This window comes from Hyla sarda, chromosome 5 (genome assembly GCF_029499605.1).
Source record: "Hyla sarda isolate aHylSar1 chromosome 5, aHylSar1.hap1, whole genome shotgun sequence".
Lineage (NCBI taxonomy): Eukaryota > Metazoa > Chordata > Amphibia > Anura > Hylidae > Hyla > Hyla sarda.
In genome coordinates this window covers 315,357,001-315,373,496 of record NC_079193.1, presented here as the reverse complement: position 1 = coordinate 315,373,496, position 16,496 = coordinate 315,357,001, and the positions used below count along the sequence as shown (strand labels likewise).

The window sequence follows — 16,496 nt, the reverse complement described above, 5'->3', positions numbered from 1 at the left end:
TAGTGTAGCAAAAAAGTAAAAAACCAGTTGGAATGAAAGCACTCGTGGCAAAAAAATAACTACCGTAGATCACATAAATTTAGTAACATATTTTTTGCTTGATCCCGGTTCATCTTAAAACACCAGTCCATTCTCTGATAACACTTTCATTTTAACAGAGATCCAATTGATAAAATAACAGTAAGACAAATGACAGTAATTATTTCTGTATGTAGCTGTAGTAGGTCTTACATCTAGTATTGTAAAAATATTATAGTGTAAGGCTCAATTTTTAGTAATAACATGAGATTAGATTACAGACTATACTGCAGTGTTGCTGCTAATAGATCTGCTAATGTCTTCTGAATTACAGAACATATGTCTTTTCCTATTAGCGGAAAAAGCAGGATCCTTACTGCGGCTCCCAATGTATAAGTACCCAGGGAATCAATTTTAGGGCATGCACAGTAAGAAAAAGCTGCGCCACAATCCTTCAGTTTAACCTAGATCTGTCATTTACCAGGCTTCTTGCTTTACAAGATCTTAAGAAGTTTAGATAGAATTGCAAAATCTCATTATTTTCACAAAGTGCTCTTGGTGATACACATGAATGTGATTATAAACTTACATCAGGCAGCAAGAAGCTGATATTATTTCTAAGGTAGTTCTGTGCTCCTGGCCTTATAATATAATGAATTTACTGCCAGAGGAAGAGATGAAGTGAATATCATCTATCACTTAATCAAATGAAACCTAAGGCTGAATAATACTGCAAAAGGGCGGACACGATGGGGTTCAATACTGCAGGCAGGGATATGCACTCATAGTACTTTATGATGAACTAAATGTGCCCTACAAAACTCTAGGACTGCTTATTGGCCAAAGCAGAATGATCAGCAGATGCAATACTATTTCCAGCTATTGTGATAATATACACTGCATAATATATTACAATGAAAGCACTTCTCCTCCAATCTATAATATTGACATTCTAAAGCAATGCTACCAATTTGTCTTTAGACTGGATGTAGTTGGATTGACGGAAAGTAAAGCAACATCATTTTTTCTTAAGCTAGTCATACATATCCTCAGCATTCCCTCTATTACACCATAGGCATGATGCTCCGCTCAGGAAAGGAAGGATTGGGTATATGTATATATCTGCCACTGGTGGGGAAAGTTTGGAGGCCTCAATACATATTGGATTTTCGATTGATCCCACCAAAATCTATGGCCTTGATTGACTTTTGTTCTAATAAGACATCTTTTTCATCTAAAAGTTTCTAAACAACACACCTTTCTATAAACATCCATAAGGATCACAACGACCTCTGACATAGTGTATGGCAATAAACAAGAAACCACAGTAGAAATAGGCAGAGGTGGACCTGCATTCAGGAGTAAGACATCTACCAATGTAATAGAAATGTTAAAGAGTACCTCTCATTAACTTATTTTTTTTCTAAGTCCCTACCTGTTTTATAACGAGCCCTAATCCACTCCGTGCCCTCACATTTTTTTTTAACTTTAAAAATATTTTTTTCTTTACCTATATAGTTTCTCACTTGCTAACTGAACTGCTGGCGGAATTAAGTAATGTCACTGAAGCCTGCTGGGAGCCCACTTCCGCCCTCTCCTCATCTATGCTGCGTAGTGCAGCCAATCGCATGAAGAATAAAATATAAAAAAATTATTTTAATGAGAGTGGCCATTTAAGCTCACCTCAGCCCTACATTCTAAAGCGTTAAAGGAGTAGTCCAGTGGTGACTCAGTGGTAAACAACTTATCCCCTATCTTAAGGATAGATGATAAGTTGCAGATCGCGGGGGGGTCCGACCGCTGGGGCCCCCTGCGATCTCCTGTACGGAGCCCCGAGAGCCCGCGGGAAGGGGGCGTGTCGACCTCCGCACGAAGCGGTGGCCGACACGCCCCCTCAATACAACTCTATGGCAGAGCCGAAGCGCTGCCTTCGGCAATCTCCGGCTCTGCCATTGAGATGTATTGAGGGGGCGTGTCTGCCGCCGCTTCGTGCGGGGGTCGACACCCGCTATCTGGCCGGAGAGCCGGGGCCCTGTACAGAGAGATCGCAGGGGGCCCCAGCGGTCGGACCCCCTGCGATCTCAAACTTATCCCCTATGAATGTGCATGTGATAAATGTAAATGTAAAGCTCTAGTAGAAGAAATGAAAGCTTTGCATGATTTGAGAGTTGGGAGGTCATACAGACTTTTATGGTTGAAAAAATTGGAGAAGGAAATATTAAAGAAAACGTATTAGAAATTGGAAAGGGTTCTTAGCTGCTCTATGCTGCTTGGAGATTCAGAGACTTGTTCTGAAGATTGCAGGTGTTCACAGAGGTCGGACCCCCTGACCCCGATCAGACACTAGGAGATAAGGTGTTTAACGCTGAGGTCCCCCTTTAAGTCTAGGGCTTAAAGGGGTTTTCCAGGCAAAAACATCTTATCCCCTATGGAAAGGATAGGGGATAAGATGTCTGAACGCGGTGTCTATGCGTAGCTGCGTCTGCAGTTTTGGAAACCGTCCAGCTTCCGAGATGGGGACGTCACGCCACGCCCCCTCCATTCATTTCTATGGGAGGGGGCATTGCAGCCGTTACGCGCCCTCCCATAGAAGTGAATGGAGGGGGCATGGCATGAGGTCACGTCCCCATCTCGGTAGCCCGGCGGTTTCTGAAACTGCAGACACAGCTACGCATAGAATGTGGGCTGCTGCAGATATCTTATCCCCTATCCTTTCGATAGGGGATTAGATGTTTTTGCCCGGAATACCCCTTTAATGGTTACTTGTGGCCCTCACTTTTATGTTTATATTACAATTTTTGCATATTAGGAATAAAAAATAAATTTTACATTATTCTTGTTCTTTTTTTGGCAACCCATAATTTAAAGGATGCTTTTACCGTTTTATGTCCTATCAAAGAACTAGGAGGTAGATCTGCATCCACAAAATCCCCCCACCCAAAACCATGAGCGAGAGAAAGCATATCCCAATCTTTGATTCCTTGCAAACAGGAAGAATCCTAATCCCAGGGACTATTCCATCTCCATGATTGAAATATTCAAGTTATTGTGTTTCCTGAAATAGAAGAAGTATTTTCCTTCTTTTTCTTTTATAATTAAATATTTTACATATAATACATTTGTCTAATAAATTAATATTTCACACAGATTAAGACAAATTTATAACCATTGTTATCGACATATGAGAAGCAAGGAAATAAGGATGGCAAATTGCATATATTCTTTTCCTCTTAATATAATCTTGTTATATATTTAAAGAATGATGGCAAATTGCGGAAGTAGCCATTATGTGCTCCAAGAGGACAGAAAATATTCATGCTTTCTATTATGTCCTCTAAGTCCTTGACTGGCAATGTTAACTTAATACAATTTATTGTATTACTTGTGACTTTTACTGTGATTTATCTGTTTAAAATATCCTTTTAAAAGGTCAAAAAAATATAGATTTTTTGGCAGTTTGACTGGGGAATCAATAATAGGATTCTGCAGGGGTTTATTATATCCCTTTATAAGTTATAAATTGAATTATTTATTTATTTAAAACATATTAAATTGGACATATCGGCATATTTCTAAGAATCAATAATGAACAACCTATGAATATAATAGTTTTATATAAAAATGTTTATTGACATATTCATTTTTCTCATAAAGGCTTATTTTTTCACATGCCTTATTAAAGTACATAGACACTACAGTGAGGCCTTCTGTTCAGAATCCCTGTTCATGAGATGCTCGATTCGGTCTCTAAGTTGTCCTGATTCTATAGCCTGAATAGTTCAGAGAGAGTGTCTCCTGCTCTGTTGGACCTGGACAATCCATGTGGTTTATGTGTCATTTCAATGGCTGTCATGTCATGCTACATTTCTCCAGCAGTGGAATTGCAAGGAAAAAAATCTGGTGTTGGTAAGAAAAACCAATTGCGATCAGTTGGTTGTGAGCTAGAGCTGTAATGTAGCACCCTAGCATCACCAATGAACAGTGCCACGGCCATTCATTGTGTATGTGCTGAAAGTGCAGCTCTGCCGAAGAGCAGATCAGTGGGGGTACCAGGTGTTAGCATCCCGCCGATCAGACATTGATGGCCTATCGTGTGAATAGACTATCAATGTTCAATGCCCATAAAGTATTGACCGTTCCCTGTTTGTAACCATATTGCTGATATTCGTGTACTGACCTCTGGCTGACTTTGACTACTGACCACATTCTTGTATGCTGCCTGTATATATCCAGTGTAGTAGCTGCAACTGGATTCTGATGCTGACTTCAAGGGGATTTCTTCATGTCATGATCTACTGGTAGCAGCATATCCTACTAATATTTAGAATGAGGCAGTCCTTGGCGGAAAGGTGGCAAAAATGTATGTCATCTCTAATGAAATAACTGGAAATGTAAATATAGATATCAGTCCATGAGAAAGGCCTTAAAAAGTCTCTGGTGTGACACGAAATGGTCATAGGCTTGGTGTTACTCATGTCTATTTTCTTATAGCACATATTCTCCCTGAACATTTTTTTAAATAAAGAATGAAGAAATAAATGGTGACTGCCGTGAAGAACTTTTCACTATTATACTGAAGTGATCAATGTATAATTTATTGAACATTATTGGTAAAAGATTGAACTGATCTAATCTAAATTCATCCTGTGTTGTGTAGACCTATTTTGTTTGCTCTTTCTTGTAGAATGAACATCAGTATAAGGGTAGGGTCACACGGAGCCCATCCACAGTGCCAACGGAAGTCACCTGGGTGAGCTCCCTGAGGTGGCCTGGTATATCTGTGTGTCTGCTCATAGTGGTGGATTTCCCACTGCGCATCTGCAGGGAGCTCGCTCTTGTGAATGCCTTTGGCACATCCGCAGCGTGAAATATGCTGTGGATGCGCTCCGTCTGACCCTACCCTAATACTGGAAAAGAAAAGCATTAGTAGATATAATTACGACTACACAACAATAGGCCAAGTAAGTATTATCACATCAAGCTTCATTGTTTAATTGGTTAGGTTAATACATTTATTCTCTATTTTCCTATGTCCCCTAAACTTGTTACTGTGAAATAGCTTTGCATCTCTTAAGCAATTGTAATTAATATTTTTGCCCTTTTTTTCAGAAGTCACTTGAGAAGATGAACACGACTGCTAATGAATCAGCTTGTAGGAAAGGTGATGACATAGGAGGAAGGACTGTCACAGAGGGCATGGAAATATTGATCCTCGGAAGGTGATTTACAAAGAGCGCTGCACAGAGACACTAACCCCACGCAGCTCCTACAGCATTTGCTTTCATTAGCCTAATTGGCGCAGGCTCCGTCATACACATTACTGGGTGGTTTTATGGGTTGCTGCACATATGAACCTGTTTTCATAAGCAGAACCACATCTGAGAATAAAATGAAAGACATGGCCTATTAACTTGTCTCTGTCATTAGAATATCACTGTTTTCTCAGAAATAGTGAAATAAACAAATAGATTCTATGTATATTAACAGTTGAAAAGTAGGACCTCCCTATATTTGACCAACAGTTTATCTCTTTGATTCATATAATGTAAAACACACACACACTCATCTAAATAGGCACCACACCACAAATTTAAAGGAATAATTTTAGCACCAACTGTTCTCCCCCTTCCAACAGGAAAAGAGACAACTAACTGATTAGTGGGGTCCCAACTGCTGGGACCCTCACAATCCTGGTTTGTTCAAAAAGTCCCATAGAAAATGAATAAAGCATTTCTCGCGCGTGTGTGCTGCTGCTGCTCTATTTATTTGGGTACATTTAACCTCCATTCTTGGGGTCCCAGTGGTCAGACCCGTACAGATCAGAAAGTTATCCCCTATCCTGTGAATATATATTGTTATGTCTTGTATTTAATTATACTTGATAATTAAAATGATGCAATTACAATGGTCTATTTATTTTTTTTACTGGTCGAACTAAATGGAGACTGAACTAAAAAAAACTATAGGGGAGATTTAGTTTTAAGAGAAAAAGTTGTAAATAGCAACCAATTAGATCGCTTCTTTCATTTTTGAAAAGGCCTCTAAAAAAATGAAAGAAGCGATCTGATTGGTTGCTATGGGCAGCTCAGCAACTTTTTCTCTAGACAGGTTTTGATAAATCTCCCCCATTAGATTGTTTACGTGTGTGATAGGATAGGAATAACTGACATTGATATAATATTTCAGAACCTCACAGTTACAGAGCCATCTAGTGGCACTGGACATATATAACAGACAATACATAACAGGTATACCATTTGATGTTAGAATAACCCCCTTTTAGAGTGTCATTCAGCATATAAAAACACATGTATATTCTATATATATTCTGGATATTCAACTCTATTATCATGTTTTGTTCATCATTCCCATTGTCAATGTTTGCCTTTGACTCAATGGATTGACAGTGTGTATAAGAACTGATTGGTAGCCTTAAAGGGGTACTCCGGTGGAAAACAACTTTGTTCTAATCAACTGGTGCCACAAAGTTAAACAGATTTGTAAATTACTTCTATTAAACAATCTTAAAGGGGTTATCCAGGGAAAAAACTTTTTTTTTATATGTCAACTGGCTCCAGAAAGTTAAACAGATTTGTAAATTACTTCTATTAAAAAATCTTTCAGTACTTATGAGCTTCTGAAGTTAACGTTGTTCTTTTCTGTCTAAATCCTCTCTGATGACACCTGTCTCGGGAAACGCCCAGTTTAGAAGCAAATCCCCATAGCAAACCTCTTCTAAACTGGACGTTTCCCGAGACAGGTGTCATCAGAGAGCACTTAGACAGAAAAGAACAACCTTAACTTCAGAAGCTCATAAATACTGAAAGGATTAAGATTTTTTTTAACAGAAGTAATTTACAAATCGGTTTAACTTTCTGAAGTCAGTTGATATATATAAAAAAGTTATTTTTCCTGGAATACCCCTTTAACTCTTCCAGTACTTATCAGCTGCTGTATGCTACAGAGGAAATTATTTTCTTTTAGAATTTATTTTCTGACTGACAACAGTACTAACACCTCTGTCCATGTCAGGAGCTGTCCAGAAGCAGGATAGGTTTGCTATGGGGATTTGCTCCTGCTTTGGACAGTTCCTGACATGAACAGAGGTGTCAGCAGAGAGCACTGTGGTCAGACAGAAAGGAAATTCAAAAAGAAAAGGACTTCCTCTGGAGCATACAGCAGCTGATAAGTACTGGAAGGATTAAGATTTTTAAATAGAAGTAATTTACAAATCTGTTTAACTTTCTGGCACTAGTTGATTTAAAAAAAAAAAAATTTCCACCGGAGTACCCCTTTAAAGCTGTTACCTATAGTACTAGTAGTATTCGAAAAACCTCTTATGAAGTAAAGGTTGTTTAAAAAAAACATGGCCGCTTTTTTCTATGAGCACCACAGCTGCTCATAGGTTGTGCGTGGTATTGCAGACTACACCCATTCAGTTAAATGGCACTGTTCTTGGTAGTGCAAAAAAGTCATAATCCATGTCATTTTAGCTCAATGAAGACAATGGATAAAATAGTTTCCACTATAGTTCTAAATGCTAATAAAATATGTACAGATAGATAATATCCTAAAAGTCCTTGGGGAACTGGGTTTTACACAACTATGTGGACTTGTAATGCTTATGAACTGACCTGCCCTGATAAACACTAAAGGTTGTCTTCATTATTAATTCAGTATAATGTCCGGGCTCGCTATTACCTGGGGCTGCAGCACTAAGAGCGGCCAGTAAGTGGACATTAAGGAACTTACATCATAAGCTGCCGAAATAATTACTTGTAATTACTTGGAGTAATTGTCCGTCAGCCTTTTCTCTTGACCTAGCAGAATCTTGGCCCACATTTCTGCCATAAAAGCTTTAGGTAGGACAAGAATAAAGCATCCCTACGATAGATTGGTCAGAACGACGACCTCCCCTGCTGGCTGCTGACACACCGGTAAAGTTAATGGTCTCGGGGGTTTTGTACTTTACAGCAATAGAAATTCAGACAGGTTTTAGAGCAATGGTCTCAAAGTGTGGCCCTCCAGATGTTGCAAAACTTCAACGGCTGTTGAACGGCTGTCCAAGCATGCTGGGAGTTGAAGTTTTGCAATATCTGGAAGGCCACAGTTTGAGATCACTGTTTTAGAGCAACAGAGTAGTCATGATATAACACATACAGTGGGAAAAAATGTATGTAGTCAGCCACCAATTGTGCAAGTTCTCCCACTTAAAAAGATGAGAGGCCTGTAATTTTCATCATAGGTTTACCTCAACTATGAGAGACATAATGAGAAAAAAAAACATAAAATCACATTGTCTGATTTTTTAAAGAATTTATTTGCAAATTATGGTGGAAAATAAGTATTTGGTCAATTACAAAAGTTCCTCTCAATACTTTGTTGGCAATAACAGAGGTCAAACGTTTTCTGTAAGTCTTCACAAGGTTTTCACACACTGTTACTGGTATTTTGGCCCATTCCTCCATGGAGATCTCCTCTAGAGCAGTGATGTTTTGGGGATGTCACTGTGCACCACGGACTTTCAACTCCCTCCAAAGGTTTTCTATGGGGTTGAGATCTGGAGACTGGCTAGGCCATTCCAGGACCTTAAAATGCTTCTAACGAAGCCACTCCTTCCTTGCCCAGGGTGGTGTGTTTGCGATCATTGTCATGCTGAAAGACCCAGCCACAGTTAATCTTTAATACCCTTGCTGATGGAAGGAGGTTTTCACTCAAAATCTCCCATGCTTCTCCCCCCCCCCCCCCATGCTTTACAGTAGGTATGGTGTTCTTTGGATGCAACTCAGCATTCTTTCTCTTTTAAACATGATGAGTTGAGTTTTTACCAAAAAGTTCTACTTTGGTGTCATCTGACCATATGACATTTTCTCAATCCTCTTCTGGATCATCCAAATGCTCCCTAGAAAACTTCAGACAGTCATGTACTGACTTAAGCAGGGGGACACGTCTGGCACTGCATGATTTGAGTCCCTGGCAGCATAATGGGTTACTGATGGTAGCCTTTCTTACTTTGGTCCCAGCTCTCTGCAGGTCATTCACTAGGTCTCCCTGTGTGGTTCTGGGATTTTTGCTCACCAGTCTTGTGATCATTTTGACACCACGGGGTGAGATCTTGCGTGAAGCCCCAGATCAAGGGAGATTCCATTTTCTAATAATTGCTCCCACAGTTGATTTTTTCACACCAAGCTGCTTGCCTATTGCAGATTCAGTCTTCCCAGCCTGGTGCAGGTCTACAATTTTGTTTCTGGTGTCCTTCGACAGCTCTTTGGTCTTGGCCATAGTGGAGTTTGGAGTGTGACTGTTCGAGGTTGTGGACAGGTGTCTTTTATACTTGTAATAAGTTCAAACAGGTGCCATTAATACAGGTAACGAGTAGAGGACAGAGGAAACTCTTAAAGAAGAAGTTACAGGTCTGTGAGAGCCAGAAATCTTGCTTGTTTTTAGGTGACCAGATACTTATTTTCTACCATAATTTGCAAATAAATTTAAAAAAAATCAGACAATGTGATTTTAGTTTTTTTTTCTCATTATGTCTCTCATAATTGAGGTATACCTATGATGAAAATTACAGGCCTCTCATCTTTTTAAGTGGGAGAACTTGCACAATTGGTGGCTGACTAAATACTTTTTGCCCCACTATATTCCTATACCAAAAGACGGAAATTAAAGGGGTACTCCGGTGGAAAACTTTATTTTTTTTTTAAATCAACAGGTGCCAGAAAGTTACACAGATTTTTAAATTACTTCTATAAAAAAAATTTTTTAATCCTTCCAGTACTTATCAGCTGGTGTATGCTCAACAGGAAGTTCTTTTCTTTTTGAATTTCTTTTCTGTCTGACCATAGTGTTCTCTGCTGGCACCTCTGTCCATGTCAGGAACTGTCCAGAATAGGAGAGGTTTGCTATGAGGATTTGCTCCTGCTCTGAACAGTTCCTGACATGGACAGAGGTGTCAGACAGAATAGAACTTTCTGTGGAGCATACAACAGCTCATAAGTACTGCAAGAATTAAGCATTTTTAATAGAAGTAATTTACAAATCTGTTTAACTTTCGGGCACCACTTGATAAAAAAATAAATAAAATTATAATAAAAAGAGGCGACAACCCATGTCTATATGCCCTTTGTTTAAAAAAAATTTCCCCAACAAGCACAAGTTATCCTTTTGTTAAGACATCCAGTGATATACTTTAATGCATGAAAAAAGCAGCCAGTGTTCAATTCCCCTGCAGCACCACCACTGGAGACAAGGGGAATTGCAGAATTTTCATTAAAATCAAAAGGCTGTCCATGTAATGTATAGACATTTTGGGTCCTCCAGAACAAGAGAGGCTCATTGAAGCTGCTTTGCTCTCCACTCTAGCTCATTGTCATGGGTCTTGAATAAAGGATTCTAATATACAACCTCAAAATTCCCTTATACAGTATTTGTGTTTTGTCTAGAATTAGCAAGTCATGACAAAACTTTATGATTACAGAACATGGTGACAATGGGCTAGTTTATATTCCATTTTTGCATACCTTCCAATTGTCCCTCTTTAGAAGTAACAGTCCCTACTTTTGACCCAAGTCCCCTTGCTCCTTAAATGTCTCTTTTTTTTTATCACTCGAGAAATTAGTGTGATATAACACACTTAGTATATTGCCCCAGAAGCTATCTATTTATTTCCTAGCTGTATATAAGACCCCAGCTTTTCTATTATGCCATCTTTTGGTGCAATTTAAAATATAAAAACATTTTCTGGTGATTCTCTTGTTTATATTTTAATTAAAAATGAGTTAATTAAACATATAATGCTTTAAAAGAGATCTTTTACACAATAAACCATAAGTGTTCATATTTGACCATCTGAAAATTAGAAAGGCATGGTTTTTGTGATTCTAGGATGACAAGCAATATGGCTGCACTTCCTGTAGTTACTTCCTGTTCCTGTTGCAAAAATGGCTGCCACAACAGAACAGAAAAATTCCATTTTGTATGAAAAGAAATATAATTCTAAAGCTATGGCTGCTTCTTTAACAAGTAAACTACTAATATATGGGTATTTTATTGTTCGGCTTGACGTTCATATATGTTGTCCGTAGTTCTCCAGTCTTGATTTTTTTTCTTATCTGTCACATAGTCTACCTCCAATGCTTTGGGACAATTCCATGAATTCTTCCATTTATATCTTTGGTTTCCTCACTGGCTGAATTGGTAAATATGATTTCCTTCTGTTAAACTGGAATTTCCATAATGTGCAAAAAATCCAGTAATGTGAGATCATATTAAATTGATGTGTAACCCCTCACGGATTCACAAGCATCCTCAGGCATGCCATGTAGACCATGTGAAGACGCAATTGATCTTGACATCTGTAAATTAGATTTCTTAAAGATGGTCTTGTGAGGCAGCAGTATTGTGTTATAACTGCTGACTGTGAATAATACCTGACCAAACCGTTCATCTCCTGGTCAGACTTTGCAAGTCTTGCTTCACATTTGTTTGACAATGAGTGTGGTTTATGAATACATATTTCAATAAATGTTATGACATATTACAAAGGTTTTGTATGCCTTAAAAGAGAACTAAACTAGAATAGAATCTTTAAGTTATGCTGCACCTTGAAAGACTTTCTAATGCAAATTATTACAGGATATATGGTAGTCGGCATTTGTTAGTCATCTATCTCTACATCCTGGGCTTTCCTATGGTATTTTTTGCTAGTATTGCACATAGTTTCACAATAAAATATGCTGTCTCATCATGGCAGCCATTCATTTTAGGAAAATATTTTGCAACTGCAATGTAAATGACTGTAACAATTCAATGAGCCACATATTGTGTAAAAGATGTAGTAATCCCACAATCAGCATAACTAATAAATAAAGGGAATCTTTCTTTGCCTTTACTTCATTTACTATTAATTGCTTAATATTTATCAGACAACATTATATTTTCACCGTATCTACACTTTATCTGTTTATCTGCACTCATCCTTTCCTCATCTATATTGTTCCCTTGTTCCAGTGGAAATACGAAAGACATTTCTCCCTGTCCCTCACCTTTCAATGTGCTTTAATGGGCCCCCCATTTGCCAGGCCCCGGAAGCATTGCTGTGAATCAGCAACAAGAAACATGGCGGTTCAGATGGGAGTGGCAATACTCAGTATTTTCATCCATATTCATTCTAAAGCTAATCTGAATATATCTATATTTATCTAGTCTAATGCCGGTCTGAGTAAATCTATATATGTCATTTTGTAACACCAGGCCATATTTTATGCCTATATGTTATGAGTGTGGCAAACAATATCAGTGATGGTATTGTAGTATATTCAGCATCCTCTTTACAAATCGTTGACACCTAAAATTCATCTCGAAGTAAACTACAAATAAAGACTGTGCACTTGTTTGGTGGTTCTTTTAGAGGTAGTGGCCAAGCCAACATCCCACCTTCTTCTCCTAGGTGGCATACAGGACTAGCTCTCTCCCTAGTCCCTATAATGCCATGGGGGTGCATGAATCAGCACTAGGAAGAAGCAGCCATTGGGCACCTTGCTGTAGACTCCTTCTCTTTTGTAACCCCCCCCCCCCTCCATTGACTGATACCCAAGGTTGTGCATGAATGCAATTCTATTTAATAAACATAATGGTTACTTAAAACAAGCTGATCAAGACCAATGGTTAGAAACCATCACAAGAACGCTGCAATATTTCTAGGCAGTGCAATTGTTTGGTTTGCTCAAGGCCCCGGAGGAATGACAATGGTTACACCTCCCTCGCCACAATTCATTTTACCTTCAACATCTGTCCTTGAAGATCAGTGAGAAGGCAGAGATTCCCTGCAGTGATATATGGGGGTCCACCTTGACCCGTCCATGAGCGACCGGCCTCATAAATCAGAAGGTCTGCATGTCCAGCCCCTAGTCTAATTCTTACTGACCCATAAGGATCCAATATGGGGTAGTGTGATTGCAATCTGATCCAGTCATTACACTACCGCCTTAGGGACTTGTCCTCTAGCAGACATTAGATATCTTTTTATTTTCAGCTCTGAGTCACAAGGGAAGACGTTGGCTCCTAGTGATGTCACCTTTACCAATCCCAGCAGTATTATACTGTATTTCATTGCCAACTCGTTCTCCGCGGATATATTCAGGAAGATGTTAAAGAAAGTAACAACCGAAAGAGACAAAGATGACTGCATTTAGTTTCTTCTAGCCATGTATGGGCTTTATGGGGAGGGTTCCTACCTAATATGTAAACTCATTATTAATTCTATTGCTTTCATCTTACAATTTCTTACATACGTTTTCTTAAAAAAAAATAAAAAAAAGTGTACATACACCCCGAATGCTAAATCAGAAAAAGCCCCCCAAATATCATGTCCTCCTAGTGGACAGGGTGGAATTTTAGGCTCAAGGCCCTTAGTTCAACTGCTATACTCCCTTTGCTACAATTATTCTTAAATATATTATTTGTGTTCTTTATTGAACATTGCTATATAATGCTATAAAAAATACAACGCTTTGTAAGTTTAAAATACTTTCGATAATGATGGTGTCTATATAGTCAATCACTAACCCCTATTGTCTTTCCGAACTCTTAGTTCTGGGCCAACCCAGAAAATGGCTGACTATAACATACGTATATAGGCAGCTTGTATACTGCAACTCAATATAATTAAGAGTAAGTAGATTTGCATAATATTTATTTCTTATTATTTATTAATTTTGTTAAAAATACTTATTTGATTTAAAGCTTCCCAGCTGTTGCAAAACTACAACTCTCAGCATGCCCGGACTGCCAAAGGCTGTCCGGGCATGCTGGGAGTTGTAGTTTTGCAACAGCTGGAGGCACCCTGGGAGCTGTAGTTTTGCAACTAAAAAGAGCTGCAAATTGGAGACCACTTTTAAGCTTTTATGTCCTTAAATCAAGAAAAAAAAATAGAAATAATATATTACATTTTTTTTTAAAGAATTGTCTAATTCTTCAAAAAGATTTAATAAATCTAAAAAAAAAAAACAAGGTGTGATTTTGATTTTGCTATTTCTCTCCCACACACAAGGGGGCAGCAGTTTCCTGACTTTATCCCTTGTCATGATAATGATCATACAGAAAACACTCCTAAGCCATTGTTTCTTCTTAGTTTTGGGAGAATTGATAAAATTAAATTTTGTTACATCCAAAATTCCCCGCAGCTTTCACAGTTTTTTTGTACATGATTTTCTATGATGTTTCATATAAGGCCTTTAAACACTTTAAAAACTTATTGACTAATGTAAAATTTCTATGCTTCAGTGACTGATTCCATAAATTTAAAAAAAATCTATGTTTTTGCCACGGAGAAGCTACGTCGTTCTAGTTGCGATATTTACGATATCTTAAAGTATGAATTTACAATCTCTCCGATGTAGAAGCCTTTTGGGACTGATTTCTTAAGTCTGATTGACAATTTTAATGATCTGAGACATCTACTTGATGCCCATAGACAGGTTTCTGATGGATGAGATGTGAATCCATGTATCTCATACAGTGACAGCCGTCCCCCATCCATAGGATTCATAAAACTTCTGCATCTGTCAGTCTTCAAGTGACTGCAAATTATCAATACCCATCACTTTATTGCTGCAATAGGGAGGGGTGGCAATATCAGTACTGCAGGGCTGGCCAGACTCCCATACATCCAGGTTGACCATATTTCCAGATAGTATTGTCATTATGGCCTCACCCCTCCTATGGAAACCTCTGTAGGGGTGTCAGAGAGTCAAGAAGACTTGTTAACAGTCGTGAATGACAAAGAATGCAATGATAATGCAAAATTCAAGAAATGTTACTGTCTAACCCATTCAGGTCCAGTTCTCACATTAATATAACCCATTATACAACTGTATAGTTCAATGACTTATTATCATGCAAAACTCTTTGTTTGCATAATATTTACAATATAAAATGAATCAGCAAAATATTGACAACATACAATGAATAAGCAAAGATAAATAAAGAATAAAGCTGTAAAGCTATGCATTGATGTAGTAATATTTCTGGCGCGCCATGCATGGTGAAGCTGCCAGCTATTTAAAGGAAAGGCAGATCTGATATTCCAACAAAATGTCAAAAACTAGGACTGGATATGCATAACTGGAACACGTCGATGTGACTTCGGTAAAACAGATGAATTGTCTGCTAGATGGTTTTAATGTCTTTTACAATAGCAAGAGGGCAGCAGCAACACATTTGGCTATTGCAAAGTGCTCCACATTAAGCCGTCTGTGAACAAGAAAGGAGGCAGATGGGTGGGGTCTGTCTGCATTGTGCTATAGAGCTCGCAGTATAGAAGTGCAGGTGCCTTATATCCTTTGTACGGCATTGCCTAACCCTGTGGACGGTCAAAATCAATAAAACAGCAAAGTGCACAAATGATAATATCTGCATTATAGTAAAGGAAAGCAGATGGTACAAAACAATTCACTTTCATTACATCTCATTCATATAGGGAGCAATGTATTGGGCGTGTCTGCCTCCTAGGTCTAACAATAATTGTCTGTGTTGTACAGATCATTTCTCCTTGATGCTGCAGAATAAACGTACATATAAATGACGTTGGTATAAGGGATGGCATCAGCCATAGTATTGTATATATATATATGTATAGTTTGCAGAAAAGATCACTATGTAAAGCATAAATGCTCCCTCTAATAAAACAATGCAAAAATACAATAAAATAAACCGGTTTCATGGTTGAGATAAATCGATCTAAGAAAATATAAAGGTCTCCCGTCCTTACCTATTGCTGTTTTAGCCATGTTGATGTATAGGGATGCTCAGAGGTTGTGATTGCGAGAGATCCAGCTACAGCAGTGGAGAGGGAGAAAAGACTGAATAAGGCACTGAGTCAGCACTGTGGGGCTGTGCAAAAGAAAGAGCGAGAGGCAGGAGCCCATGAATAATTAGCAATCCACGGACAAAGCAGATTGGCTCCCAGGGTCCCCTGATATGACTCATTCCAGGCTTCAATCTCTAAGCATTAAATATTGATCCGCCAATAGGACCCAGAGATAAAATAGAATGATGCAGCTCCACTTGAGGATCTTCGAAACACCCCCTTTTTATTTTTAATAGTACATTCCATATAAATGAATTACATAAAAATCGAAATGGAAGTCGAACGCTACCGGCAAGAAGTCTACAACATGTACAGTTTACCATTATATCAGTGATTATAAAGTATATCTCTACCAATCTGTGTACATATATTTATTTTATTTTTTATTTATTTATATTTCCGTTCATATGTATTGATCTATATACTTGAATATAATATATATACACATATATTATGCCTGCGCATACATAATTTAATCCTTATATGATCACATTAGAATGAACTATGCTGATCCCTCTCCTTAGGATCTGTAGTGAGCTGTCCTCGGTGCTGAACACTGATCTGCACTCATTCCACCAAGGCCACAAGTGAATGTGTGCAGCCTCAT

At 38.3% G+C, this 16,496-nt stretch overlaps 1 protein-coding gene across 2 annotated transcripts in view; it reads right to left on the bottom strand.

Moving 5' to 3' along the window:
• The window catches only part of STMN2 (stathmin 2), a 53,686-nt gene extending 37,740 nt beyond the window's left edge, over positions 1 to 15,946 (bottom strand). For both annotated transcript variants that reach the window (XR_008844275.1, XM_056522210.1), the window contains exon 1: positions 15,791 to 15,946. Coding sequence is in view for 1 of the 2 variants with exons in the window: in XM_056522210.1 (XP_056378185.1) it covers positions 15,791 to 15,809 (19 nt within the window). In the remaining variant the exon portion in view is untranslated. The remainder of the gene's footprint in view (positions 1 to 15,790) is intronic.
• Positions 15,947 to 16,496: the final 550 nt, after the last annotated feature.